Genomic DNA, 27,861 nt, shown 5'->3' with positions numbered 1-27,861 from the left:
TGGTGTGCATGAACCTCCTGCTCACAAGGCAGGCTGGTGCTCCACAAACCCCAGTATAGCCACTTGCAGCCTCCCAACTGCCCACCACAGCTGGCCCAGGCTCTGGGCAGGCCTCTGCTATCTACCATGGAGCCTGGGCTGCTCACAGCAGGAGGCAGGGAGGATGTAAGTGGCTGCACTGAGATCCATGGAGCCCTGGCCTGGCTTCTTGCCACCAGTAGGTGCTTGTGCATCTCTGAGCAGGTGTCTGGGACTACACTGAGACAATAAGGATCAGGCCTCTCACAAATCCCCCACCATCAGCCCCTGACAACTTAAAAGTAGTTGTTGCTGGTGTTTTGGGCACTCTGCCCAAAAACTTTGCTGACCCCTGAAGTACAGTATGACACAGGTATTGTATGGATAGGACAGCTGCTACAGAGAATGAAAAACTGCTGAAGGGTAGTTCCAAAGAGGGTAGACTGTTCTCAGTGGGGGCAGATGGCAGATCAAGAAGCAGTGGTTTCAAATCACAGCAAGGGAAGTTTAGGTTAGATGTTTGGAAAAACTTCCTTACTAGGAGGGTAGTAAAACACTGAAACAGGTTGCCCAGAGACGTGGTGGACTCTCCATCCTTGGAGGTTTTTAAGACCTGAGTAGACAAAGCCTTGGCTGGGATGATCTAGTTGTGAATGGTCCTGCTTTGAGCAGGGGATTGGACTAGATGACCTTCTGAGGTCCCTTCCAACCCTAATTTTCTATGACCAGGAAAATTCACTGGTTTCCAAGCTGTGAAAAGCTCAACTCATGCTTGACATCCTGTCATACATGCCAGATGCAACAATCCTCCAAGCCTCAAACCTGGGCTTAAGTTTGAATAGATTTTAAATTTCATTCATGCTGCTTTAGGCTGCTTGCAGGCATTAAAAAAAAAAACAACAAATCATGCTTTACTGGAAGCAGTGCTTTACTTCATCCCGGCTCTGCAGTATCTATATAGATCAGGTTCTTTAGCAGGGCTTTTTTTGTGCTTGTAACTAAAGCTGATTCAATCAGCTACTAGATAAAAGTGCCAAAACAGCCCCACTAAAATGCCTGATCTATATAGACATGAGGTGAGCTGGGTCCAACTAATGCACTACCTATTCTGGGCACATGCTGGGCTCAGCGCGGGAGCATGCTGAATTTAAAGTAAAGCGCCACTTTTTTTTAAACTTCTGGAAGTAGCCATAATGTATAGTGTGCTATAGCATTGTCCATTATCTGGTGTATAGAATTGAAATCAATCAAAAAATTAATTTGCAAAACAGAAGGCTGGATATTTCCTTTGAAGTCTTCCCATCTCCCCTTTATGCTGTAGAATTTTTCTTTTGTTGCTTCACCAGTGGTAGGTAGAAAGAGGCACTACATAGACCCTCGTATATTGTCATCTATTTAATTGATTAAAACTTGAAATATCAGAGTCTATTTCAGTCACCAGTGAACTCGGGATAAATTGTTTTTCACTTCATAAACACTAAGATATAGCTGCAGTGCTTATGAGCTAGCGGCTAATTTAAGAGCTAGTATTCCTAATGCTTCCACAGGGTTGTCACTTGAACTCAAAAAACTATCAGGACTGGGCTTCATCTATCATTTCTTTTTCCTTACTACCAAAATGTGTTGCTATTATAGCATATTATACCAGCTGTGAAGAAGACTTTCCTAATGTTGACCCTGAAACAGTCTTCCAGGAGTTTCAGATTATTACTCCTGGTTTTCCCTAAGGGTGCCCTGGTAAACAGTTGTTCACTGAGTCCTTGATGTACACCCCTGAGGTAGTGGTAAATCACTATTAAGTGCCCTCTCAGCCTTCTCTTTTTTAGGCTGAAAAGTCCCAGATCCCTCAGTCTTTCCTCATATGGCTTGCCGTGCAAATCTCTGATCATACGGGCGGCCTTTCTCTAGATTCCCTCGAGCTTTACCATGTCCTTGTTGAAGTGCAGCACCCAGTAATGAGTGCAGTACTCAAGCTGTGGTCTCACCAATACTGAGCAGAGTGGAAAAATCAATTCCCTAGTTTTGCTGGAGATGCATCAACTGATGCATGCTAGGGTATTATTTGCCCTGTTGGCTACAGCATCACCCTGCTGGCTCATATTCATACTGTGGTTTATTATTACCCCCAGATGCCTTTCATTCATGGTGCTTGTCTTTTTGGCATTGCCAAGCCTGTAGGTATGTAGGGGGTTTTTGTCCCCAGGTTTGTAAAATGTTCACTTTACATTTCTCGACGTTGAACTTCATCTGATTCTGCTCCGCCCAACTTGCCAGTCTGTGTAGGTCCACCTGTATCTGCAGCCTGTCTTCAAGTGTGACCACGCTTCCGCATAGCTTGGTGTCATCTGTGGACTTGGCCAGTGAGTTCTTTACCCCCACATCCAAATCACTGATAAAGAAGTTGAAAAGCACTAAACCAAGCACCAGCCCCTGAGGGACACCACTGGCCACTTCTCACCAAGACGACACAAATCAGTTCATTAGAACTCTCTGGGTCTTACCCCGCAACCAGCTCCTTACCCATCTAACGGCTTCATGGTTAAGCCCACAGCCCTCCAATTTTCTCACGAGAACATTGTGGGATACTAAATCGAAGGCCTCCTTACATGTCACCACTGCCTCCTTCCTCCATTTCTTGAAGATGGGCATAACTTTGACCTTTTGCAGTCCTTGGGAACTTCTCCAGAACACCACGAGTTTTGGAAAAGTTTCACCAGAAGCCCTTCAATGGCTTCAGCCAGCTCCTTCAGCACCCTTGGATGAAGTTAATCTGGTCCTGCTGACTTATACGTGTCTAATTTTTTCAAATGTTCATATGCCAGTTCTACAGTAATAGTAGGAAGGCAGTAATTCCTACCCTGCTCCATCTGTATCCAGTCTGGCATGATTTTGCCCTTGGCTTGGTGAAATATGGAGGCAAAATAGTAATTCAGGACTTCAATTTTCTCCTGAGTGTTGGTAAGCAGCTGTCCTAAATTGGTGAGTCCCACACTCCCATTTGTTTTCCTCCTGTTCCCTATATACCTAAAGAAAGACTTCTTGTCGTTCTTGACTCCTGTTGTTAATTTTAGTTCAGTCTCCATCTTTGCCTTTTGAATCTGTTGCCTACAGGTCCGGGCCATTGTTGTATAGTCCTCCTTGGGGCATGCCTCAAGCTTCCATTGTTTGTATACCAATTTCTTCTTTCTTAAGAGGACTATGATATCATTGTTTATCCAAAAGGGCTTCCCAGCCCTTTTGTTACCTTTCCTTCATGTGGGACTAGATTTCCTTTGTGCTTTGAGGATCGTGTCTTTAAGAAACGACCACTCTGCATGCACTCCTTTCACCTTCGGCCCTGGTCCCACAGCCCTTTCCCTACTAGTGACCTGAGTTTGTTGAAATTCACATTTTTGAAGTCCAAAATTTCAGTCCTGTTAGCTGATTTGTCTGCCTTTATGTGTTATAGAAAAGATATACTCTTAAAAGACTAAATAAAAAATGTTTAGTACCAAAGGATATATACTCTATTGAATAAGGTTGCCTTGGTCACATCTTCTTCCCTCTTAGACAGTCCATTGCTAATGCCCAGGGAAAAGAGTGCATTAGCAGCTTGATCAACTAGAGAAATCCTCAGTTGTGTAGTGTGGTATAGTGTGGGGGTAGTTCAGTTGGGTTTACAGCTGCTTTATATACCCAGAATGACACAGAGCAGCTGTAGCTCACCTGTGACTGTTGTTTGTGTTAGTAATAACACCTTTGATTGTTAAAACTGAAATAATTTTGAAGCTCTGCAAGATATTTTATCAGCTTTGTTGCTGGTAAGAAAATTGCTTACTTTCTATTTAGCCTTTCTTTAGGTTTGCTGGCTCCCCTGAACTTAATTGCATACTCTTAAGCATTTTGAGCCATATTAAAGTTTATATAAAGTATGTTTCATCAAAACCTGCATTTTCAATCCAACCTAACCTACTTGATAGTGTCCTTTTAGTAGACTTTTTTTTAGTCTTTTGGTAGACTTCCATCTCTACAGTATTTGAGTGCTATGATCAAAGATTTTCTGAATAAAGATGAATCTCCTTAAAGATTTTAGTTTAAAACATGTGCACATACCACTAAGTTTCATTTAAAAGAAGAGCAAATAAATTACCTCTGAAGTGACAAATTGCTTGTGAAAAATGATTTGTCAAAACAATGTCCAGTTAACACATACTTATGTTGCTTGGGAGCCCAGCATACATTTTTCACATAGGTTTATATTGTAATGGTTTAATATACCATGGAAGTTGAAATTAGCACACCAGTAGGTTTTTCATCTGTAATAATTCATCATATCAGAATACATACCTCTCATATGCACACATTTTCATTAAGGTGCTATAGAAAAGTGTACTATTAAATACTGAATGAGACACACTAATATGTATTGAATTCAGGAATTAAGTATGGAGGCAAGGGATCAAATCAGTATATGAAATCAGGTAAATGAACCTGTGTTTGTGCACAAATCCATTCTCACATGCTTGTGCATTTAAATAGTGTCCATAGGAATCCTTTTAATACATGTAAACTAAGGACATTGTGGGCCAGGGAGGGAAGAAATACAAAATGGTTTCTCTCAGACGATTTCCCCCCATTCTATTCTGTTCGGGTTCTGAGATGGCCAAATCACCAAAGTATCTTCCAAGAATATTTTAAAAAGTGTTCCTGTCATGTCACATGTAGTTCATTGTCTTTCATCCTTTCCCCTGTAGGGAAAACCAAGCAGTTTTATTAGTAGAGTGTTAGGATTTTTGTTAAGGGCACTCATTGCAATGAATCCTTAGTGAAGGAAAGATAGAAGAAATGCAATTTGCACTTGGGGTTTTGCTAGAACCCTTGAGTTCCCTGCATTGTTCTTGAGGTGGCATTGCACATAAATGTGTCTTCACTTACCCTGGGATGTGTCCTGGTGGTAATTACTAGTGCAAATGGCCTGTTCCTATTCACCTTCCATTTTGCATTAAAAGGAAGTATGTACATGTGTTAAAGGCAATGATTCTCTCAAAAGGTTGTATCTTGCCACCTTACTTTCCAAGTTGTGTCATTCAAATTTGTTCAAGATATTACACAGCCTGCATGCCATGGTGCCATCAGGCCCCAAGTGTTTTTAGTAAATGAATTAAAATAATTCAAAATAAGGACTAAATGAATTTCATTGTGTTCAGAAAATCCTCAGTTATTTCACCATAAGAAGTAAAGAAAGAAACGTGCTTGTGTTGTTATAATCAGAAAGGAGCTAAGACAGCTGTATTATCTCTCATACTTTATCTGCTTTTTAAGTCAAATCTTGCCTAGTTGTGAAGCAAATAAATTTTTACTTCAGAACCAGTGACGTGGTGGTAGAACAGGAAATGAGCTGCTTATGAATTGTTTTGTCTCATCCATCAGGAACAACTATATACTGATCTCCTTCCCTGAATGTTTATGGCTGATGACAACAGAAAAAAACATAGCAGCTAGGTTTCACCAAGTGACCACTAGTGTAATGCCCTTCCCACCCATTCACAGTTTGAGTCAAGCCATAATTTCTGAAAAAATTATGAAGAGGATTTAAATATATAGACGGACCTCATAATGTGATTTTTATATTTATTTGATTTCAAATTCTCTTTAAATATTTTCTTTATTAGAAATTGTATACCATGACATTTGGGTTTGTGAATTATTTGAGTGAAGTACCTATAGGATAGCTTAAATTACTTTGATACAAAACCCCAAATCCAAGGTATTGCCAATTCATAGCAGCAGAGAAATCAGGGCAGTTTGCTGTGGCTTACATAGCAAGACCAGTCTTTGAAAGAGGTTTAGTCATAAATAGGACTATTTTCATTTATATTTTAAATTTGTGTTTTATAATCTCATCTTGTATATACTTGTATAATTACATTAGAATTCACTTACAGTGGAATAGCTTTGTGAGCTAATTGAAAGTAAAACCAAGCATTCAAGTTTTTTAAAAATACCCTCAATCTCAGGTCCAAAGGGTAAAAAAGGGAAAATATTACTTTGCTACTGTCAGTGTGCATGATTGGTTCTGATGCTGAGAACTAAAGCCAGTAATAGCAGAAATGTGCCCAAGGACTGTTTCAAGAAAATTATGTCCATTAAAAGTTTAGTTATGGAATGGGTGCAATGCCCAACCCTTTAACATTTGATTAATTACTAAAACATGTAAATAATAAATGCAGTAAAATAATAGGGAGCCCTCATTTGTATTAAGGAAGGGGAAGAAGACAAATGGTTTAGGATTAAAGGGCCTTGTTACGTGTTGCAGTTTGAGCTGATCAAATGTTGATTGGTGTTAATGCTGGCTTGAGTTTGGACCAGTCATATCTTAAGGCTAAAAACTGCCTCTGACTGTCCCCCATCTGCCCAGCTGTGACTTGTCACTAGGGGGCTGGTAAACAGGGGTCTGACTAGAAGCTACAGGTGTGAGTTGCCACCATAGAACTGGTAAGCCAAGATAAATTTATATAGCCGGTCTAGGTGGGGAGAGGGGGTGTGTCAGAGATGGGTTGTTGGGGTTGGGAACATGAAGAAGCTATGAGGCAAAGAATTAATGGGATGGGACAGGAAATGGGAGGTGGAGAGGAAATGGGGATGGGGGAAGGATGGTGAAATGAAGGAAGTCAGCCTCTGAAGGATAAACTAAAAATTAATAAAAAACATTTTAAAAATTTTAATAATTTGGGATTGGGGTGGGAGGTGCTGGTCATGCTTCCCAGGGTGGCTGGGAGGTGAGAGCTATGAAAAGGCACTTTTGGGAGAGCTACTGCCCCTGGCACAGGAAAGAAACCCCAGCTTATGGGGACCTGATCTGTCCCCTTAGCTTGTTCCCTCCTGAACCCCTCTAGATCCTACTCCTGGATTCATCCATGCTCTGTGACCTGGCTAGCTGGCATGTGCTCTGCAGGCTGTTTGCATGGGGTTGCACCCCTGTGGATGGGAAGGTCACTCCCCCAGGAGTAGGAGGGAGAGTTGGTGTGGTGCCGGAACTGCCCCCTTAGCAGTACAGTTCACAGGGTAGAAAGAGCCTTCACAGACAACAGGAAGGTGGGGGAGAGGAAACTATGTCCTAGGATGCTGGATGACTGCAACTTGGGTGGCCCATCTGTGGGGAGTGGCCATGTATTAATGGAACATGAGCTTGGTAACACGAATCAGAAATTAACCTTCCCCGGGGTGGCATAACTTTAAGCACCCTAAAGTGTGCTTAAAACTAATTCCAGGTGTTAATGTCTGGAAAATCGGGGGTTAAGATCTCCAGCATGCACCTAAAATTAATGTATAACAAGGCCCAAAAATTTGCAAACAGTACATGTTACTTGGCTTTTGTTTGATTGGCTTGTTCCTCATGAATGGCCTGCTTGCTAGGTTGGGCAGTTCTCAGTGGGGCTTCTTCTTTATGTGCACTCAGCAGAGAGCAGCAGTTGCTATAAGTAAATAGGGTGCTTCTTCCCTTTTGGTTACATATAATAGATTAAGTTGGTTTTGTGCAGTGCAAACAGGTCTGTAGTACTGAGACTATGAATAATGTCAGTTTCCATAATTGCTAACATCTGGCTTTCCATAAATCTGTTAAATTGCATGGAAGCAGAATTAGTTTTCTATGTCATAAGTAAAGCAATTACATGGAACTGTGTAGGCAATATGGCTCTATATTCATCTGTGAAATCCTTTTAGTTTTGAACTGTTAAACCTACTCTTCTAATCTGAACTCTAATCCTGCTGCATATTATACATATGCTATTTAGGGAGGCCTTATTGTTGTGGGGTAGAAAATATTGACAATGCTTGGATCTATTAAATGTGAAATCACCAACGGCAAAGTGTATGTTGCATTTGTATATTTGTTTTCAACATAAAATACAAGTCAAGGTCTAGTAAAAGGATAAATAGCACATGTTTTTTTAAAGAATACTCTTAGTTCCATAATGGCTAATTGGTTATCATCTTCCATTGAAACAACTAATTCCATATCCATGGCTCTGTTTATGTCATTGTTTGAGGCTTTTCTTCTTTTTTAAATACTCCGGCACCTGATAAACAATAGACCGCGAGCTTTGATTTCAAATCATAAAGTGCCTTTTATACCACATAGAATGGCCCCTTCTAGATAACCTATTTATTAAAGAAATGATGGGAAGAAAACTAATGGAGGCAAAGTGTGCACATGGAGATATATTTTTTCATGTATTTGAAATACGGCAGAAAAATACAGTAGTGTGTAGGAAGTCTAAGGGTCAAATAACGTTGAATAAGATGTGATATGTAAATTGCATCAACCTAGAAGTAAGCCCAGCAGACTCTGTGCTCACCAGACACTCAAAGGCACAGTTCCCTCTTCGTTTCATCTTCGCTCTGGGGTAGGAGAAGTAAAGGGAAGGGAGGATTAGCGATTTGCTGCTGGCCTATATTTTTGATTCCGCTGCGCTGGCCAGCAGGTTGCTTGGCATTTCCAGTCCATCCCCACCACCTGTAAATTTAAATGTGAAATAATAGCCAGTTTGAGAGGTTTGCTATCCAGGCTATGATAACTAGCTAGCTTGACCTGCATGACAGAAACTTTTTTCTCATCAGTCCAAATTCTGAACATATTTCTGATTGTTTACTCAGACCTTATGCATGTAAAACTTCTTATGTGAGTAAAATACAAAAAGTGACTTTGGAATTCAAACTACTAAGGGGTAGGCATGCAAAGACATTGGAGTGGGTGGCAGGGAAGGGGCCAGGGCTGCACTGCCACAGCAAGGATCAGGCTTCTCAGAGCTTCCCCACTGTCTGCCCCAGCATACCAACATCTTACAAGTCGAGGTTGCAGGTGTTTTTGGCAGTCTGCCCAATAATGTTACTGACCCCTGCACTAAGATCATATGACCCACTGGAATAATTTATTCATTAGGCCCACAGACCAGTCTCACATATTGGACCTAGTGTGCAGGGCTGGTCCAGAGTAGTACCAGGTACCCCAGACCAGCCCTCTGCAAGAACTGACATTGAGCATAGGCTACTGGTCCAGCACAAACCGCGTGCAGCGTGTGGATCCAGTGCAAGACCTAAGGGTGACATAGGGGGCCAGATGATGGGACTCTGCAGGTTGGTGTCTTTAACACCCTGCTCTAAGAAGTACCATTTGTGATGCAGTTAAAGCTCCATCTGTATCACTTGTTCGGAAGGCACGCTTTACCCCTGAAAAAAGTTAATCCAAACTTCTGACCACTTTCAGAGGTTATAGCATTTGCCACAGAAGTAGCATGGTTGCTAGCCATGTCATCTTTGGGAAATTTAACACCATAATTTCCATGTAATAATGTATATTATATTCTCCACTGCTTTTCTTAAACCTTAGGTACTATTGGTATGCGATACTTAACTATTGCCTATTAAATAGTTGCATATTTCAACACAGAAGTCACTGCATTTTAAGTGGTACATTTTGTGATTCTTCTGCATAATTTGTAACATTTGTATAAATGTGTTCTTCAGAATGAAAAGTATTATATGAGATTTTACTATCTGTTCCAATTTATATTTTCATAGTTATATGTAAATATACACACACACATTAAAAATCATTTTTATGTATTCATCCATTTATATAATATGCTTCATCTCATCCAAGTAAACTTCTTTCCCCCCCTTGATTAGGCTTTTCGTTGTTAATGTACATTATGGAAACAAGAGCTATATATTCATTTGCACTATAATTGTAAACATTTTCTTAAACAGAGCTCTAATAAAGATTTTCTAGAGAAACATAGCTATTTTCCAGATTGTCTTAGCAAAATGATTTCATGGCATTTTTTTTTAATAAAAGCAAAGGTGTTATCCTTGGGGTCCCAAGGAAATTCCCACCTGCAATAATCACTTGCCAGCAATTTCAACTCTGTGTAGTAATGCATCATATTATTTAGTAGTTAAGTAGTTCCTAAAATCACCTAGGAAAAATATTCACTTTTTCAATGGTTGGTGCTGAAATCTTTGTTGCCTTGCCGAATCTCACTTTTACTACATGATTTTGTATACTTTCAGAGCTTGAGGATTTCTTGTCTATAGAAACCATTCTGATGCCTTTCCTTTTATTCTCTTCTTCTTTCCAGCTAATGGAAAGGGTAGTGATTGCTTGTCATTAGTCCAGGGAAGCTTTGATCATGCTAGGAGCTTATGAAGAATGGTGCTTTTCTATTTCAGTCTAAAACCCAGAACAGAAGGTGGCCTAATTGGCAGAGAGTCATTTTAACTGTCTGCCAGTTCCTACTAACTAGAAGCACCTTCCCTGGCAGTTCAAGTTCATCATTGCTGTATAGCTTTACTAGGAATGTCGGCATTTACAAATGAGCATACTGTAAGTGGTTTCAAGAGTCACTAGTGGAATCATAACAGAGCATAGTATTTCTGTTTTGCTTCCAACAAATACAGAATATACCAGGAGGCAGACACCCTCCAACAACCCAGGGAGACAAGCAATAACTGTTTAATAATGAATGAACAATTTGTCACTGGAAACAAACCTCCAAGACACTATAAATTGGCTGTGTTTTGCAGATATCGATGAATGTGCCCTAAGGATCCACACCTGTTGGAATGATTCAGCCTGTGTGAACTTGGCAGGTGGTTTCGATTGTCTGTGTCCATCAGGACCATCTTGCACTGGGGATTGCCCACATGAAGGTGGCTTGAAGCGAAATGGTCAGGTGTGGACACTGAAGGAAGATAGGTGCTCTGTTTGTTCCTGTAAGGTGAGTTGTGTGTCATGTGTTTTCTTTAGATTACCTGGTCTAGTCCAATATTAGGGCATCATGGACAGTCACAAAGCCTTACCTAAGTCCCTCAGCACTTACATTTTCACTGATACAATCCTGTAGAGACTATGCTGCAGCTGTTGGGCATATATATGCACAATTACCTAACTGTCAACAAAGCTGAGCATCTAGGGTCCAGTTCATGCCTAAGACTCATCAAAATTTACAAGATGGACATTCCTTTGTGCAGCTCACCAGAGCATGATTAAAAGACAGCTAAAAGAAGGTGTGGTGGCATCCCTAACCAAATAGATATCAGCTGAAGGGTCTCAGACCCACCTGTTGTATCCCCAGTCGTGCGTTCTAACCACCAGCCTCTGTAGTATTGTGTCAGGAAGAGTCGTTTCAGACAACCTACCTGTTGAAGGTGTTCTGCTTTGCTTGGAATATAGATTCAGAAGAGCGGGGTTTAAGCATGACCCCTCTCATCACCATTTCCTATACAGCAGTTCAGACAGCACTGTGCTTAACATGCTGGTTTCTGTGAATCCTGTGCTTAGGGCCCAACTCTTCCCATGCATTGTATAAAGAGAAAGGGCATGTTGCTTGGGGCTATTGATTCTACTAAGCAGCAGGATGTCTAAAAGTTGAGTTTGACAGACTGAGTGTTTCAGTGCCTCAGTCTCCCTTGTGATTTGAGCCTGTTAATATTTTCTCTAATGAGCCATCTGTGAATAAATTGAGCTCTCGTTCTCATAAACCTTTTAGGGAGCCATCATAGCAGACATGTATCTACTTAGTGCTAAAGCTTACACTGATTCAGTAAGGAATCCTGTTCTATGTTAACAGTCCCCAACTATGGTGTGGAAGCCTAGTTTAAAGGGCATTGGGCCTTATCCTCTTAAATTATATTAAAGTAGGAGCAACGCTGAAGCCAGTAGAGTTACACTGGTGTAAACCTTTTTCGATTAAGAGAATCAGTCCCCTTGGGCCACGTTTGTGTCTTAGTTACACCTGTAATGTAGCTCCAGTCCTGCTCCATTCAAGTCAGTGATGAGACTCCCATTATTTGCAATAACAATGGTAGAAAGACTTTTTCTTGGTGTATGCAAGATGAGATTTTGGATCACTGACAATTTTTGGACATTGTGGGTAGCAGCAAATAGGAAGAAACCAGGTAAGGCCTCTGTGTTGACACTAATGTTATCCCTACAGCACAGTTGTCAACTAGGTTTCAGAACCAGTAGAAATTCAAGTGCCTTGCTCTATTTTCGGTTCAAATAGAAACCTTGTCAGACCAAAACCTTTACTTCAAGCAGCTTCCAAGCATCCTAAACCTTTTCCCCTTGTAAGTTTGATACCCTGTTAAATATATAATATGCTGGTTGGCTTATGAAAGAATGAGAATATTTTACTGTGAAAAGAATAAACAGCTTAATATAATACAGCTTAATATATGTGAAGACATCTGGTCTGCCTTTGTAGAATTCTAAAGATTAGTATGCTCATCTTAGCCTTGTAATTTATATCGTATTTGCCATTTTCTCATTGTAGCTATTTCTTATGCTGAATGCCTCTTATTAGTACGTGAAAATACACAGTGTGCTCATTTACTACTGTAGATACTTTTAAATGTCTGTCTCATTTTGTAGCCATTCCCATCTCTTATTTTGTTTCTTTATATCCTTGTTTTATCCTCAGTTCCTCATACTAATTTACTATTTGCTTTTCATTTTATTTGAGAATAGTGTATGCTTGAAGGCCTGAGTTCTGGCCTCCTACTCAAAGCTGTCTTACAGAGGCCTTATACAAGAAGATCCCTGTTCATCTACCTACCAGGGGATGAACAGCATAACAGCTATTTCAGCCTACTGGTTGCAATAGAAACTACTGCATCTGACTAGATCTTTAAAATCTCAAACCTGCCAGCTGTGACTTTACACTGTCTTTGATCATATTTGATTATTTCACAGAAACAGCTGCCTCTGCATTTCATTTTCTTGGCCTACTGTGTTTTCAGTGAAGTTGCACTGCAGCTGATGCAGTTGGGGCTTTCCACACTTCCAGTGTGGGGAAAAGTAGAATAGAGCCATCTGCCAGTCCTTTTTCCTTGCGCTTATACAAGCTTTGAAAATTTCTACTTGCTTGTCTTATCCAGAGCAAATAAATGAATGTTTTCTGTGTGTGAATATTAAGTTTTTTTCCTTCTCCTTATCATTGTGGAGAGAGTGGGTAAATAGGCATTGGCTTATAATTTGTATGAGATATAATATACCATCATTCTTTTTTTAAGAAAAGGTATATAAAAACATAAGAATTGACATTTACTGGGTCAGACCATAGATCCAGCTTGCTCAGTATCCTGTGTCACAGTGGAAGAGAGTAGATGCTGAAAGGGAGAATGAAATGGGTATGACTAGGGGTTCTTCTCCTGCACCCCCCTTGCCTCCTCCTCTCTCACTTGCAACCTCCAGGATTTAAGTTCTCAGATTCAGAGTCTATACACCTAACTCATGCTCAGTAGCTAATAATGCCCCTTCTATCCAATCCTGTTTTGAATCTGGCTAAACTTTCAGTTTCCATATCTGGTGGCAATGAGTTCCACACTTTAATTACACACTGTCTGAAAAAGAACTTCCTTTTGTTCATTTTAAACCTACTACCTACTAGCTTCATTTTGTGATGCTTAATTCTTGTACTGTGAGAGACAGTAAATAATAAATCCTAATGTATATTCTTTTCACCATTTCCTATTTTATAAACCCTTTATAACATCCCCCCACCCCCAACATCACATTTCTAAACTGAATAGGCCTAGCCTCTTTTGTCTCTCTTCATATGGAAGCACCTCTATACAACCAGTCATTCTTGGTGCCCTTCTCTGTATCTTCTGTAGTTCTTCTATATACTTTCTGAGGTGTGGAGACCAGAATTGGGCACAGTAGTCAAGGTGTGAATGCCCCATGGATTTATAAGGAGCCATAATGGTACTTTCTGTTTTGTTTACAATTCCCTTCTTAATAATCTCTAACATTTGGTTGGCCTTTTTGACAGCTGCTGAGCATGGAGCTAATGTTTTTAATGAACTGTCCACAATGACTCCCATACCTCTTTCTGTGTGGTCACACCTAATGTAGCACCCATCATAGTGTAGATATACCTGGGGTTATTTTTGCCCAGGTGCCTCACTTTATACTTATCTACATTGAATTATATCTGCCATTTAGTTGCCCATTTGCTCAGTCATGCCAGATCCTTCTGTAGTTCCTCACAGTCGGCCTTGGTCTTTACCACTTTGAATAATTTTGTGTCATTGGCAAAAGTAGCCAGCATGCTACTTACCCCCCTGTCCAGATCATTTATTTATTCATCAGTTAAACAGCACTGGTTCCAGCACAGATCCCTGGGGGACCTGTTGTTTACCTCTTTCCATCCTGAAAATTGACTATGAATACTCACTCTGCTTTCTATTTTTACAGCAATTTCTAGTCCATGAGTGGGCTTTCCCTGTAATCCCATGACTACCTAATTTAGTTTAGAGCCTCTGATGGGGGACCTTGTCAAAGGCCTTTTGGAAGTTCAAATATACTGTGTCAACTGAATCCCCCCCGATCCACCCTTGTTGACAACCTCAAAGAATTCTGCTGAGTTGGTAAGACTCCCTTTGACAAAGCCATGTGGATTCCTCCTCAGCAAGTCATTTTCACTCACGTGCTGAACAATGCTTTTTTTATCATTGTTTCTGCCAGTTTTCCTGGAACAGAAATTAGGCTTGCTGGCCTGTAGTTCCTTGCATCCCCTCTAGAGCCTTTTTTAAATATGGGAGTCACATTGGCAGCCCTCCAGCCCTCTGGTACTGACACTGTTTTTATGATAGGTTGCATACTACAGTTAGGAGTTCAGCAATTTACAATCTGAGCTCCTTAAGGATCCTAAGGTGAAAGCCATCAGGTCCTAGTGATTTGCTACTGTTTAGTTTCTCAATTTCCTCTACGACCTCCTGTATTGAAACCTCAGTTTGGGTCAGTTCCACTGACTTGTCCCTGGAGAGGAGTGGATCAAGTAAGAAAACGGATGCAAAGTATACATTTAGTTTCTCAGCAATGGCTCTGACATCCTTGAGCACCTCTTTTACACCCTGATCATCTGAAGGCCCAATTGATTCCTAATGTACTGAAATATTTTTTTATTGTCATCTTTTGTGTGTCTAGCAAGTTTCTCCTCAAATTCTCTCTTAGCTTGTCTTATTACAGTTTTACGCTTGCTTTGCTATGTTTATGCTCTTTTTATTTTTTACATTAGGATTTGACTTCTACATTTTCTTTTCTTTTTTTATTTGCAGTATCCATTTGCTCTGTGCCTCCAATGAGGTGTTCTTAAGCAGTTCCCATGCTTCCTGCAAGTTCCTCACCTCTTTTAACTTCTAACTAGCTTCCTCATTTTGATGTAATCTTCCTTTTTAAAGTTAAAGGATGTGAGCCATGTCTATATGAAATGCTGACTGAGCACTTGTTATTGCCCAAACACTTAGTACTAGTATAAACAAGTACTAAATGACTGTGCATATAACTGTGCAGTAGCATCACCAAATAGCTTTCAGGTGATGCTGACTATGCAGTAGCTTGTTACTACTGCACAGTAGTGTTGCTTCATGCAATGCAACACTAGTAATGAGCTACTGTGCGGTTAGCGTCTCTTATAGATGCAGCCACTGTGTAGATATGTGTCTCCCCTCCTACATGGATGTCAAACCCAGTTGCATTGTGGTTACTGTTGCCAAATGACTCAGTGACACTGACCCTTTTCACCAAATCCTGTGAACTGTTTAAGACCAGGTCAAGAATGGCCTGTCTTCTTGTAAGTTCCAGAACTAACTGCTCCAGGAAGCAATCTTTTATATCATTCAGAAATTTGGTCTCAGCATTCCAGCATGATGTTACATTGACCCAGTCTTATTTGTGGATAGTTGAAGTCCCCCATTATTACTGTGTTTTTTGCTGTCACCGCTTCTGAACTCCTTTAGCATTTCTAGCTCATTGCTGCCATCCCGGCCTGGAGGTCAGTAGTATATCCCTAGATGTACTTTTTCTATTGAAACCCAAGATTTCTGTCCACAAAGACTCTATGATACCACTCTCATCAGTTGAAAAATCTGCCCTATTTGATTTGATGCAGCCTTTGATATAGAGTGCCATTCCCACCCCACAATATGACCTACTCTGTCATTCCTGTATAATTTGTATCCTGATATTACAGAATCCCATCATTTATCCTCATTCCACCATGTTTCTTAGTTACCTATTGCATCAGTATCATTATTTACTGCTAAGCATTCAAGTTCCCCTCCACCTTCGATCTTAGACTTCTAGTGTTAGTATGAAAGCATGTGTACTGTTTGTTGTTGACTAATTGGTTACTTCTGTGTGACCTTTTACTCATTAAAGGTATTTGCTTGTGCTTGTCTCCACCCTGTTTCTTATCCCCATTTTTATGGGGATGTGTCACTATGAACTGTGTGCTGTTTTGCACCTGTTGGCACCTATCTGTTAATGATTTGAACATGTTGTCAGTAAAGAACTGTGAAAATTATATATAGCTGTGAGAATTATGACATTGATTTCAGTGAAACAGATAACCTTACTCACATGTTGTAGGATTTTCATCCTCAAGTGGTTCCACTGATTTAGGAGGAGTTATTTATGGAGTAAGCTATTATCCAACGTAAGTAACAATACTAGTGTCAGCAAGATTGGGCCATACAGTAACATAGCAGTTTTTAAGTAAAAATCAAGGGATTGTTGTAACACTTCAGCAGACATATATTATATTGGATAATCTCTAGCCGTAGTGGTATCTGATCCCAACAAAATTTACAGTAATATTAAAATTCCTAAATCTTAAGTATGGGAGTGCATTAATTAAGAATCTAGCCTAAAGTAGATTTGCTCTGTGTTCTTTAAGAATGCTTCTAAATTCTCATGACAATTGGTATACAGGACTGACAGAGAATTGCATTTTTAATCTTAGTTTTTCTTATTCCACCTATTGTGCATAAAGCAGGCCTAGCTGAACGTATAGTTTCGAAAACATTCTTCAAATCAGATCATCCTGCATTCCCTTTAAAGAGAGAGAATATGCAGTTCTCACAAATGAGGAGCAAAAGGACATCCCTGGCAGAATTGCAGTGTGGTAGATAGATTCCAGAAGGATCTGAATGCCATTCACGGTTCTCCCATTAATTTTGTGGGGCCTGCAAACCAGTCTTGTGTTACATTTCAGCATTTAATAGTGTTTCCCAAACTCACAGAAGCAAAGTGTAAAACTCAGTTAACTAAGTTTGAAAACTCAGTTAACTAAGTTTGTGAGCCATGTAAGGTACATGTGTTGCAGGCACTTCAATCTGGATATGCATCTGTATGTGTATCTCTAAGTGTTTATTAGTGTATATTTTGCATACCCACTTTTTCTCAAAAATAACCCTCCCAAAAAATTGGGGTGCATGTCTTAAGCAGGGAAGCTGATTTTTCCACCAAATAGAATCACCTTGCTTTGATTCCAGAGGTGGCATTTCTATTCAGACAGGTGAGGGAGTCAATTGATTTAATGGCTCATTGTTCTTCATTCCATAGATGTAAATGATCACCTCTTCTTTTAATGGTCTTGATGGTCCACAAATCAAGCTTTTCTGGCAGCTTTTCAGTCTGCTAGCTGATCCTGGTCTCTCTGCTCTTATTTCTGTTTGCAAACTTTTTAGCTGTCTTCAAAATCATAGATCCACACATGGAGACCAATCCACAGACGCTAGGGTTTCAGCATTTGGTTAAGCAGGAAGGGGAGTAGAAGCGAGCTGAACATTAGGCGTTGTCCCTGTTCTGTGCAGCCACGACTTCTTTTTCTTCATTCTGCCTTATCAAAGTGCATGCCTTTATTGGGAGTTATGGGGGGGTAGTATGTGAGAAAACAAGATACTATTTCATTGAAAGGAAAATAAGTTTTCCCTTTCTTTGTTCATATAAAGCAAGTTTTTTGTTTGTTTGTTTTTTAAAACAGCCAACATTCACATAGGGATAGTATTCCAGAGAAGCAAGTAAGAAGATGCAGTGTAAGAGGCTCTGTCTCGCTATAGCATATGGATCAAAATAATTTTTGCAAGATGTGGAACTAGCAAGGTTGTAGACAAATCACAGATGCTTAAAGAATAGAGAGAGAAGCAGTACATTATGATTATCAAAAGGTCTCCAGCAGAAATATCAGGCACTGTCATTGTTCTGAAATATATAGAGTGAAGACAATGTAAAAGGTTAGTTACTCTCCAGAGGTAAACAGTGCAGGAGCAGTGAGTAGCACAAAAGCACCACTGCTGTCACCAAGTGAAAAGGAGAATTTTTAAAATTATCTTCAAGAAGAGGATGCAAATCTAAACAGAATGGATAGGTTATTGCTAGCAGTTATTAACTAGAACTCTAGTGCTCAGGTGGCAGTTTTTGACTGAGTGACGCCAAGGCACCTAGAGAGCACAAGGGTCTCCTAAGTTTGTGGTACTAGTCATTTGGTATGAACATTTGGGCTGGGTTGTAACTTTAAAATTTTCCCTGATTAATGGACTGGATATAGTAATACCACTCTACCCTGAAAGTTAATTTTCCTTTAGAAAGTCATAATTCTGCGTCCTTGGAGTTTAATAGTTCTTATTCTGCTGTCCATATACTATTTTAAGGCAGCATTTTATTCTCTACCATCCATGCTACCCTGGGTAGCTAGTGGACCCAGAGTTTCTCATTCTTCTCTCCCTACCACTGCTCAATAGAGCATGATGCAAAGAGACCCTGTTCTCTTCTACATAGTTGGACTCACAAGTTGAGATCAGCAAGTAAGGATAAACTTAAATTCTTCCATCTAGCCATTTGCCTTGAAGAAAGTTGGTTGAGTCTTTCTTAGGGATTTTGTGCTCACTACCTTTCCATGTTTTGTTTCCTGTTTATTTTTTGTTGCAAGAAACAATGAGCAATTTTAAGTATTACCACAATCATCTGTAATAAGCAAATCAATTCAGGAATATTATGAAACACCTGTAGTGTCATTAGCAAATATGAGCATTGTAATTTCATGCTGCTGGTCCTCTGCATGTTCCTGTTTTGTGTGTGATGTTTTATTCTATTTTATTTTATGTTAATAATTCTGATCTAAGCAACTCACGACACAACTTATTATTATTTTGGATCTATAATGTATTTTGTCAGCATATGGACAGATAATTCTCATTTTGAATTGTCCTTTAAACACATTATCAGGGTTCATGTAAAAACATCTAATTAGTTATGGTTATAATAACAAGTTGTATTGTCCCTTTTCTCGCAAGAGCGATAGGTTACTGTGGCGGTATTGAAGAATTTTGATATTGTGCCTTACCTCATTTATGGCCCTAAAGCCTCTGTTTTTGTTTCAGTCCTGGCACTGATTGAAATGTAAAGCAACCCCATTAAAGTTAGTGGAATGATTCAGGAATAAACTCTAAAAGAATCTGTCCCTTGTTCCTTTCTCTGCTAAGCCTCTTGTTCACACCTGAGTAAGTGTGAAACCAGTAAATGATGATAACATCTAAAAACTTAAGCCAAAATAATAATAAAAAACCTTTTCAGTAACTCATTATAAACTGTGATTTTGGTTGCTTAGTCTGCATGTGCAATAGCAGTGGGTTGCCTGACCTATAAGAAAGGATATAATTTATAACACAATAATCTCCATAATTTTCATCAAGATTTGGAATAAAGTCACTTATTCCTTTTGTACCAGCTGAATATATCCTTTCTTTTTTACGTACAGATGCAATTTCTATGTTTAGCCATGACCATTCTGATTAACTGTTCTAACTGAGTACCTAGTTCTGTACTGGCTAGGAACAGAAATTACACAAATAAACCAGTATAAGGGATAGGAAACCAGTTTAAATCTGAACACAACAGAAGTTCAGTGCATATAAACTGCTTTCTAAATGGTCAAAACTGGTTTAAGATAAACCTGGATGGATGGAGTATCAGACTTAACTGATTTAGGTTAAATTGGTTTATTGAACTTCTGTCCCAGATTCCCTCCAGATTCAAGTTAACTTCAGCATCCCAGGATGCTTTGTACCTCCCCGGAACCTCCCCCACCACCATCCAGGGTGAGTGGGCCACCCTTGGCCCAAGTTGTCTGTTCCAGCTAGGGTTGTCAACCCTTCAGGATTGCCCTGGAGTCTCCAGGATTTAGATATAAATCTCCAGGAGACTGCTGAGAGTCACCTGGGAGATCAATGATACGGCATTCATTAAAATACATATTAAATGATGAATCTACTTTATACAGTAGTCCAGTGGGTTTTTAAAATATAATAGTAGTGTGCATTTGCCTTCCGGATGTAAAGTCTACACACCGTAATCCATAACTGATGTACGCAAGCACATGGGCACATTCACATTGTGTATCATGGGCATGTTGGCATTCTGGAAACCCCCAGAATAGATTCAAAAGAGTTAGGAACCCTAGTTCCCTAAGTGCTCTAGTCCGTCCGTCTGTCCGTGTCTCCCCCCGCTTCTGGCTTGAGTCACTGCAGTCATGTGGCTGCATTACCAGTATCAAAAGTGAATGTCTTTTCACTTGCTTATCAGTTCAGTCTATGTAACTTAGACTAACCTGTGAAGATTGAACTGACTGAGCCTTGGGCTTTTTGACTGTCTGTACGTAGCCATTGTTGGTAAATATTTAACACTTGTGGTGAGAAAACTAAAGCTCAAGGAATCTGTGAATAAAAATATATCATTAATTCAAGATTATTTTGCATGATGATACATTGTGACTAAGTAGTTTTTATCTGATGAACTCAAATTCCAAATGTAGACTATAACAAGAGATAAATGCTACCTAGATGTTGTTATATGAGGAAACTAGAATGCTACCTTGATTTTGTTATATGAGGTTCCTTAGATAGCAGTGACTTTCTCTGTTTTTAATGTTATAGCTTCCTATTAAATTAATGGCACTACATGCTCAGTTTTGATTTATTGAAAGTGATTTTCTTGATAATCACACAGTTATTGAAAATAAAGTATGCAGAAAATTATTGTTCTGATACATACTAAAGAAAGAGGTGACTACTTGGAGATTTTTGGTCATATAATTGATGAGATGTGAAATTGCCTTACTCCATTTAAACTAGAGGCATTGAAAGGTGATTTTTATAATGACATGACAAAGGCATAGTAACATAGCTCCCTGGCCATTTTGCCAGGCACCAAGGAAGTTTATATCTTATAGAGTTTGTCCCTGGTCTTCCCTGGGCTACCTGTGTGCTTTTTGTACACCTTCATCACTGTGTCTGTTCAGCTGAAGTAACTTGCTATTTAGTAGCATATGCTTAGTACCAATGAAAATTTTTTCTCAACAGGATGGGAAGATTTTCTGCCGGCGAACAGCTTGTGATTGCCAGAACCCCAGCGTTGATCTCTTTTGCTGCCCAGAATGTGACACCAGAGTGACCAGTCAATGTTTAGACCAAAATGGACATAAGCTGTATCATAGTGGGGACAACTGGACATACAGCTGTCAGCAATGTCGTTGTCTGGTATGAAAATAAACTGTTTTCAAGAGAAGCCAACATGATAAAGATTTGGATTTATAGCAAGGCATGTTTTAAAATAGGAGGTTGCTAATTCTTTCTTCAACGCCCTTTTACTTAGATTATTATTTAAAAGATGTTAAAGGCCCTAGAATCATGAGACAGAAGCAAGGTAATAGATTATCTTACAACTGTCTTGTCAGCTCTGTTTAAGTAGAGCAGGTCAACAAAATTTCATAGTTATTTTGAAACCTTTGAAACAATTTTAATTTTGTTCATTGCATTGATATTTTATTTATCAACATTCCTTGCAGAGTTTTTATCAATTATGTTATTTTCAAAATATTAACTTATAAAAACCACTTTTTTTCTTTAAAATACAAATCCCACAATATGACTAATCTTTCCTATCAAAACTGGAAATTTAGGAATCAAAAACAAAGTCCAATACGCCTTGAAAAAGCAAACAACTAGGAAACCAAAGGCCAACATGATAAAGAAAATCTAAAATACCAAGCAAACAGAAGGAATAACAAAAAAAACAAGTAGCGTTTTTAATCTCAGTTGCTAGTTCTTGTTGTTTATTATTATTATTATTACCCTGGCAAATGTGCAAGTAAAGGTGTCATGGAATCTGATATATGACCCCCACAACTGTGCTGCCTTCCATGCCATACATGCATGGCAGGAGGCATGGTTGTGAGTTCAAGGATCAGAGCCCACTACACCTTATTGCCAGCGCAGGGGGAACCTGGGGTCATGATCTATTTATTATTATATTCTCCATTTTTCCTCAGTTTTCTTTTATGGGGAGAGATCCTAATTAGTAAAACAGCAATTTTAATTAAAAGCAAATCAAGGAAAACAGGAGTTCCCGCTTCAAAAAAAGCCCTAATTGGCACATATATAATATTGATACTGACTTCCCTGAGGCCTGGGGTCTCACAGAATACATAACATTATCCTGTACTTTGTAAGTATGCATATGACTCTTCAATTTAATGTAGTTTTGAGTTTACTTTTTCTGGTTCTTATATAATTACATAAGAAATAAAAGGGGCAAAGATTTTCAGTTAAATTGTAAGTTATTCACATATACTTAAATGGAATATTCACAGGAGTAGTCAAGTTCAGTATATTTCCAAAAGATATTTTGTGTCTCACCTGAGTTCATAGCTCAGCTAACTGAGACATGAATGGGCTAGGTGATTTACGGTGATAAGCTAGGTCAATGATGTTTCTGGGATTTGGACTCAGAATCTGTTTCACTTCCATTTTTTTAGTGCTAAGAACTGCACAAATACAGCCTGAGTTTTTACCCTACTTCCTAATTTTTTTCTTCATTCTGTATAGGGTATGCACAGCCTTAATGGAATTAAACACATTATGATTCACTATCTGTTTAAGAGCGGATCAAGCCTAAAGTATGTTTTACTTAATTTGTTTTTATTTTGGTTATTTAGCATTATGGGATAGGAAGAAATATATTTTCTAGGTACTTGACTATGACCAAAATTGATATTTGTTATGGACACAGCTTTAGCAAGTGCCTATTTTTGCTTGGGGTGAAAAATTGATTTTAATTTAAAAAATAAGAACCTTTTTAAAAAATTATGCACGGCCCATTAGCATTTGGACCCCAATACTTATCAGTCTGAAGCAACACAAAGGAAAAATGCCCTAAGAGGCCAGTAAGAGCATTCCCTGAGTGGTATAAAGTCTATATATGTGGATATTTTCCAGCTGCTTTCAGTAGGGAGCATATACAGGTTAAAGCATGTCAGGTATTATAAGACATGGTGGAATAAGCTGCACTTCAGCTGATGCCTGCTGAAGTATCATGGCCCTTGAGTTGCAGAGATTGCCAGATTTAGGAACAGGTGTATGATCCCTACCCCTTTTACATGGAGCCAGCCATCAGGTGATAAGTACTTCCTGCTTTCTTAGTATGTCTTAAATAGTGTATTTATGGAGATATGTAAATGCTTTCTTTAACCCGTAATGAACTTAAAGCTTTTAACATGTTAATTGTGCCATAAACTGTAATGTGTCATAGTCAATAAATTATATAAAGCAAACCAGCCATAAAGATGCTCCACATTTAATGTAAAACATTGTTGTGGCTGATTTGATTCATGCCTTAAATTGAGCATGTGGCTTGTGTTCTAGACCCAGGGCTACTCCTTATCCAGTCCAAACCTTCTGCTGGGTATGGAGGTCAGGCACGGGGTGATCTCAGGCTCTATGCCCCAACTTTCCCTCTGCCCCATTCCCAGGATCAGCCATATGCACTGCAGCTATCCTTTGCCAGACAGTCCAATGGAGCCTGCAGAGCATGCTGAGATGTGTACATAAGACCCCATCCAGATGCACAGTGTCAGCATTTTAAGCTCTCCATTCTTTAGCACCTCAGCACTCACAGGTCTGTACACACAGTTCTGGGTAAATTTTTCTACCAGGAAAACATACTTAGGACAGTTCTCCCAGATTATTCAAATGTCTGTATGAAGCCACAACTCACCAATTTATTTATTTTTTAATGTAGGCATTCCTATCATGATAAAGAACAGAATTGTTTGTTACATCAAGAAAAAACAAAATGATATTGTGCTCTGTAGGAAACAGTGCCTAATGATGTTGTGCTCTGACTAGCTGAATATATGTATAGTGCTAACATGTTAGAACAATTGCAGCTTGCTGCACAAATATGCTGTCACAGGCTATAGTTTTTTATTGTTTCTCATTGTCAAGTGATTTGTAAGGAATATCCATGCACCTTATTTCTCTTTCTACAGGAGGGGGAAGTGGATTGTTGGCCCCTTTTATGCCCAAATCCAAACTGTGAATACACAGCTATTTCAGAAGGAGAATGTTGCCCCCACTGTGTCAGTGACCCTTGTCTAGCTGATAACATCACTTACGACATCCAAAAAACCTGTTTAGATGGCTATGGGATCACAAGGCTCAGTGGCTCTGTGTGGACTATGGTTGGATCTCCTTGTACCACCTGCAAATGCAAGGTACTGTGACCATATTATGGTGATGGAAATCTGGACTATATTATAAATGCAGGGTAATATTTTAGCTCTGGAAGTTCTCATGCAACTTGCATTGAAATAAATAGATCCAAGGACAGATAATGTAGCCTATGGTATAACAGATGTACAATTTATGGTTTGCAGAGTGGAAACAAAACATGGTAATTCTATAATTATTTTCTTGGAAATATGAGTACAGATATTTAACATACTTCTGCAACTTTAAACTATTCTGTTTGAAAGCCCTGGAGGAATTCTTTATATGGAACTAGGATAGCATTTTAATAATGGCTAAATGTTCCAGAAGTTTATTAAAATGTACTTTTAAAGCAATAATAACTGTTTAGTAGAGACAAATACAACAACAAAAATTGCATGATACATGAGGGTTTGAAAATTAGGCTTGTTCGTTCTCCAAAACAAATGTTTGAGAGGAGCACTAGAAACAGAATCACTGTGAGCCAAATTCAGAGATGACGTGGAGGAGTGCAGTTTATTAGGGCTGGGCAAAGTTCCCCAGCTGTCTCATGTCAACACTGTTTCGACTCATTTCATGCTCAGAACAGTGAAATTGAAATGAAACGAAGGGCTTTGAAACAGCCTCAAAACAAAATGAGGTCAGTCAAAATGCTTCAAAAGTTTTGAGATGTTTCAAGGCGGAAGCTGGGCTTGCCTGCAGGGAAACAAAGTAAGGAGAGGGAGGGGGAAGATGCAGGAAAGACTGCTCTGATATTGACTGTGACTGTTTGGCTCCCTGAAATGCTGGTGGTGCTACTGTGCTGCTTACTAAGTTATTACCTGTCATCATTTAAAGTGGTGGACCGGGCTGAGGCTGTAGGGGAGGAGTAGACCTCATTGAGGCAAGCTACCATGTCATGTAGAGGCCCCAGTTCCGGTGAGGGCGTGCCTTAACACACACACAGTCACACATGTCATGAGTTTTGCTTGTTAGCAGCTTGAGGTGCACTTTCCCAGAAATCCCTGCATCTATCTCCCTGAAAGCTAGCAGGCTTCATGGCCTCAGCAGGGGCTACTACCCCTGCAGTTTTCACCCCCCTGTGCCCTAACACAGACACAGTCAGTCACACAGTTACCCATGTCATGGGTTTTGCCCGTCAGCAGCATAAGGTGCAGGGTCCCAGAAGCCCAACCCCCCTACACCTATCTCCTTGAAACTTGGCAGGCTTCGTGGCTTCAGCAGGGGCTAGCATGCCTGTAGTTTTCACCCCGCTGGCTTAACACACACACAGCATAAGTTTTGCTTTCAAGAATTTGAGGTGCAGTTTCCCAGAAATCCCTGCACCTATTTCCTTAAAACTTCGCAGGCTTTGTGGCCTCAGAAGGGGCTACCAATGCAGCAAGTTTCATCTGAATCAGGCAGGAAATGACATGTTATAGGCAGTTTTGGGCTTCCCCATTATAGCCTATAGGTGACACATTGAAACAGTGTTGAAACAGAGAAGCAGTTTCTATGAAAGGAAATGGAACAGTGGTTTCAAAATGAAATGAAACTCGAAACAAAACACTGTCCCATCAAAATGGTGAAATGGAAGTTGAAACGAAATGGTGCTGTTTTACACAGCCCCACAACTTATAACTTGGGTTTGCAGGGGTAAATGATGACACAAAAAGTAAACCAGTAGGAAATCATGCCAGTGATGCATCAAATATATTAACTTAACCCTGAATGCATGAAAAAGACATTCCAGGAAAACCTCACCCCAAAACAGTGCCACTCCATGACAACCCCTTGAGCTGAAATAAACCTGCCCCAGCTTATGGTATTTTAGTAATTAGAGGATAATTTTAAATACATGGTGATTTCTTCCAGGAACACTCTGTTAATTCCTTCGCTTGTGGCAGCTCCATTCATGTGCCATAAGTTTATAGTCCTTTGTGCTTCTTCCTTTCTTTGCACTTCCTGGCTTTTGCCAGTGTGTTCAGTAAAACAGGAAATATTGGAAAGTAAGCAGAAGTGTGTCCTTTTTAAGATTTCCAGCCTGATTTCGCACATAATGCTGTAAGTGCAACCATCATATTTGAAAAATCAATGTAGAATGATACTATTTCTAAGCAATACAGATTTGATCTGGGCTCATCAAAGCTCATGTGAGTCTTTTCATTGATTTCAGTGTAGTTTGGAATGAGCCCTGTATGAGGAAGAACATGACTGAATAAACTACATTCACAATTAATGTGTTGCAAATAACAGACATGTCATAATTGATAAATAAATTTCACCTATCTGATGGACTGAAATGAAAACCAGAGTTCTTCAATTCCAAAATCCCACCTTAAGTTTTATAGTGGAATTTTGGAATTCTGTATAGATGGACAGTTCACAAAATGACAGCATCACACAGGCGTATATAAACACAGAGGTCAAATACTTGTCTCACTTTTTAAAAATATAGGCATAACCTTAGACTTGAAGCAAATTTACATTTCTTACAAAAAGATTTATTTTTGTCCAGTGCTACCTAAGAAACCCTTTTTTTTAAATAAAAATGAGGACTAAACAAACCCTAAATAAAGTCATTTTACTACTATTAAAATATAACTTCTTAACACTGGGCACTTCTACACATGTGCTTGAATGTGTAGTAGCCTATTTTATATCATATTAGAGTGTCACATCAAAAACCCTACTAGTATTCTAATGTGCAGTAAAATAAGGCTATATAGCACATTACGTGTCACTAAAAAGCATGCACTTTTGCTACTGTGCATTAGGGTAGCCTAATACAGGTTTATTTAGTACCTCATCTTAGAGGTTCTAAATTTAATGTGCAGTGGTAAAAGCATATTAATGAACGTGTAGATGCACCCAGTGTTGAATTCAAATTCTGGTTGCCTGTCCTTTGTATCATTCATAGATAGAGAACTGTTCCATTTTATTCATTCCTTGCTCAGTGAAAGAACTAAATATAGTCTTATGAAACTGTGTCTGTATCATATAAAATGCTGTATGAAGTTTTTTTGTCTCCTGTGTAATAGTAGAGAAAAAGTGGAGTAAAAGCTTTGTTATCTGGCATGAGTGAGGTAATGGGGGTGCCAGTTATCTGAAAATTCTGGTTATCTGAGAGTTATACTTGCCCCACCCTGCAGCGGCAGCCCGCCCTGCCCCGCGCAGATCCCTTTCCCCTCCCTCCATCCTTTCCCCTGCAGCATCACTAATCAAGGTAACCAACAGAAATACTTGATGCACAGGCCAGGCAGACTCAGCAAAGATTCTGGCTGCTAAAGTGAAGATTTGTATTGAGGAATATTGGAAATCCAGTTAACAGAGTATTCCGGTTGGTAAAATGCTGGTTAACACAGCTTTTACTGCATTATGGTCTGATTCTGGGCTTTAATTCATTTTCATAGATTTCATAGATTTCATAGACATCAGGGCTGGAAGGGACCTCGGGAGATCATCGAGTCCAGCCCCCTGCCCAAAGGGCAG

General features: G+C 39.5%; 1 protein-coding gene across 2 annotated transcripts in view; it reads left to right on the top strand.

Moving 5' to 3' along the window:
• NELL1 (neural EGFL like 1) overlaps positions 1–27,861 on the top strand; it is a 502,747-nt gene that overhangs the window by 471,684 nt on the left and 3,202 nt on the right. For both annotated transcript variants that reach the window (XM_019551935.1, XM_019551934.1), the window contains 3 exons: positions 10,585–10,778; positions 21,205–21,381; positions 24,171–24,395. In XM_019551935.1, the coding sequence (XP_019407480.1) occupies positions 10,585–10,778; positions 21,205–21,381; positions 24,171–24,395 (596 nt within the window). The remainder of the gene's footprint in view (positions 1–10,584; positions 10,779–21,204; positions 21,382–24,170; positions 24,396–27,861) is intronic.

The sequence above is a fragment of the Crocodylus porosus genome, unplaced genomic scaffold (assembly GCF_001723895.1).
Source record: "Crocodylus porosus isolate Cpor-Errol unplaced genomic scaffold, CroPor_comp1, whole genome shotgun sequence".
In the NCBI taxonomy this organism is placed as follows: Eukaryota; Metazoa; Chordata; order Crocodylia; family Crocodylidae; genus Crocodylus; species Crocodylus porosus.
This window is presented reverse-complemented; position numbering and strand designations above follow the sequence as displayed.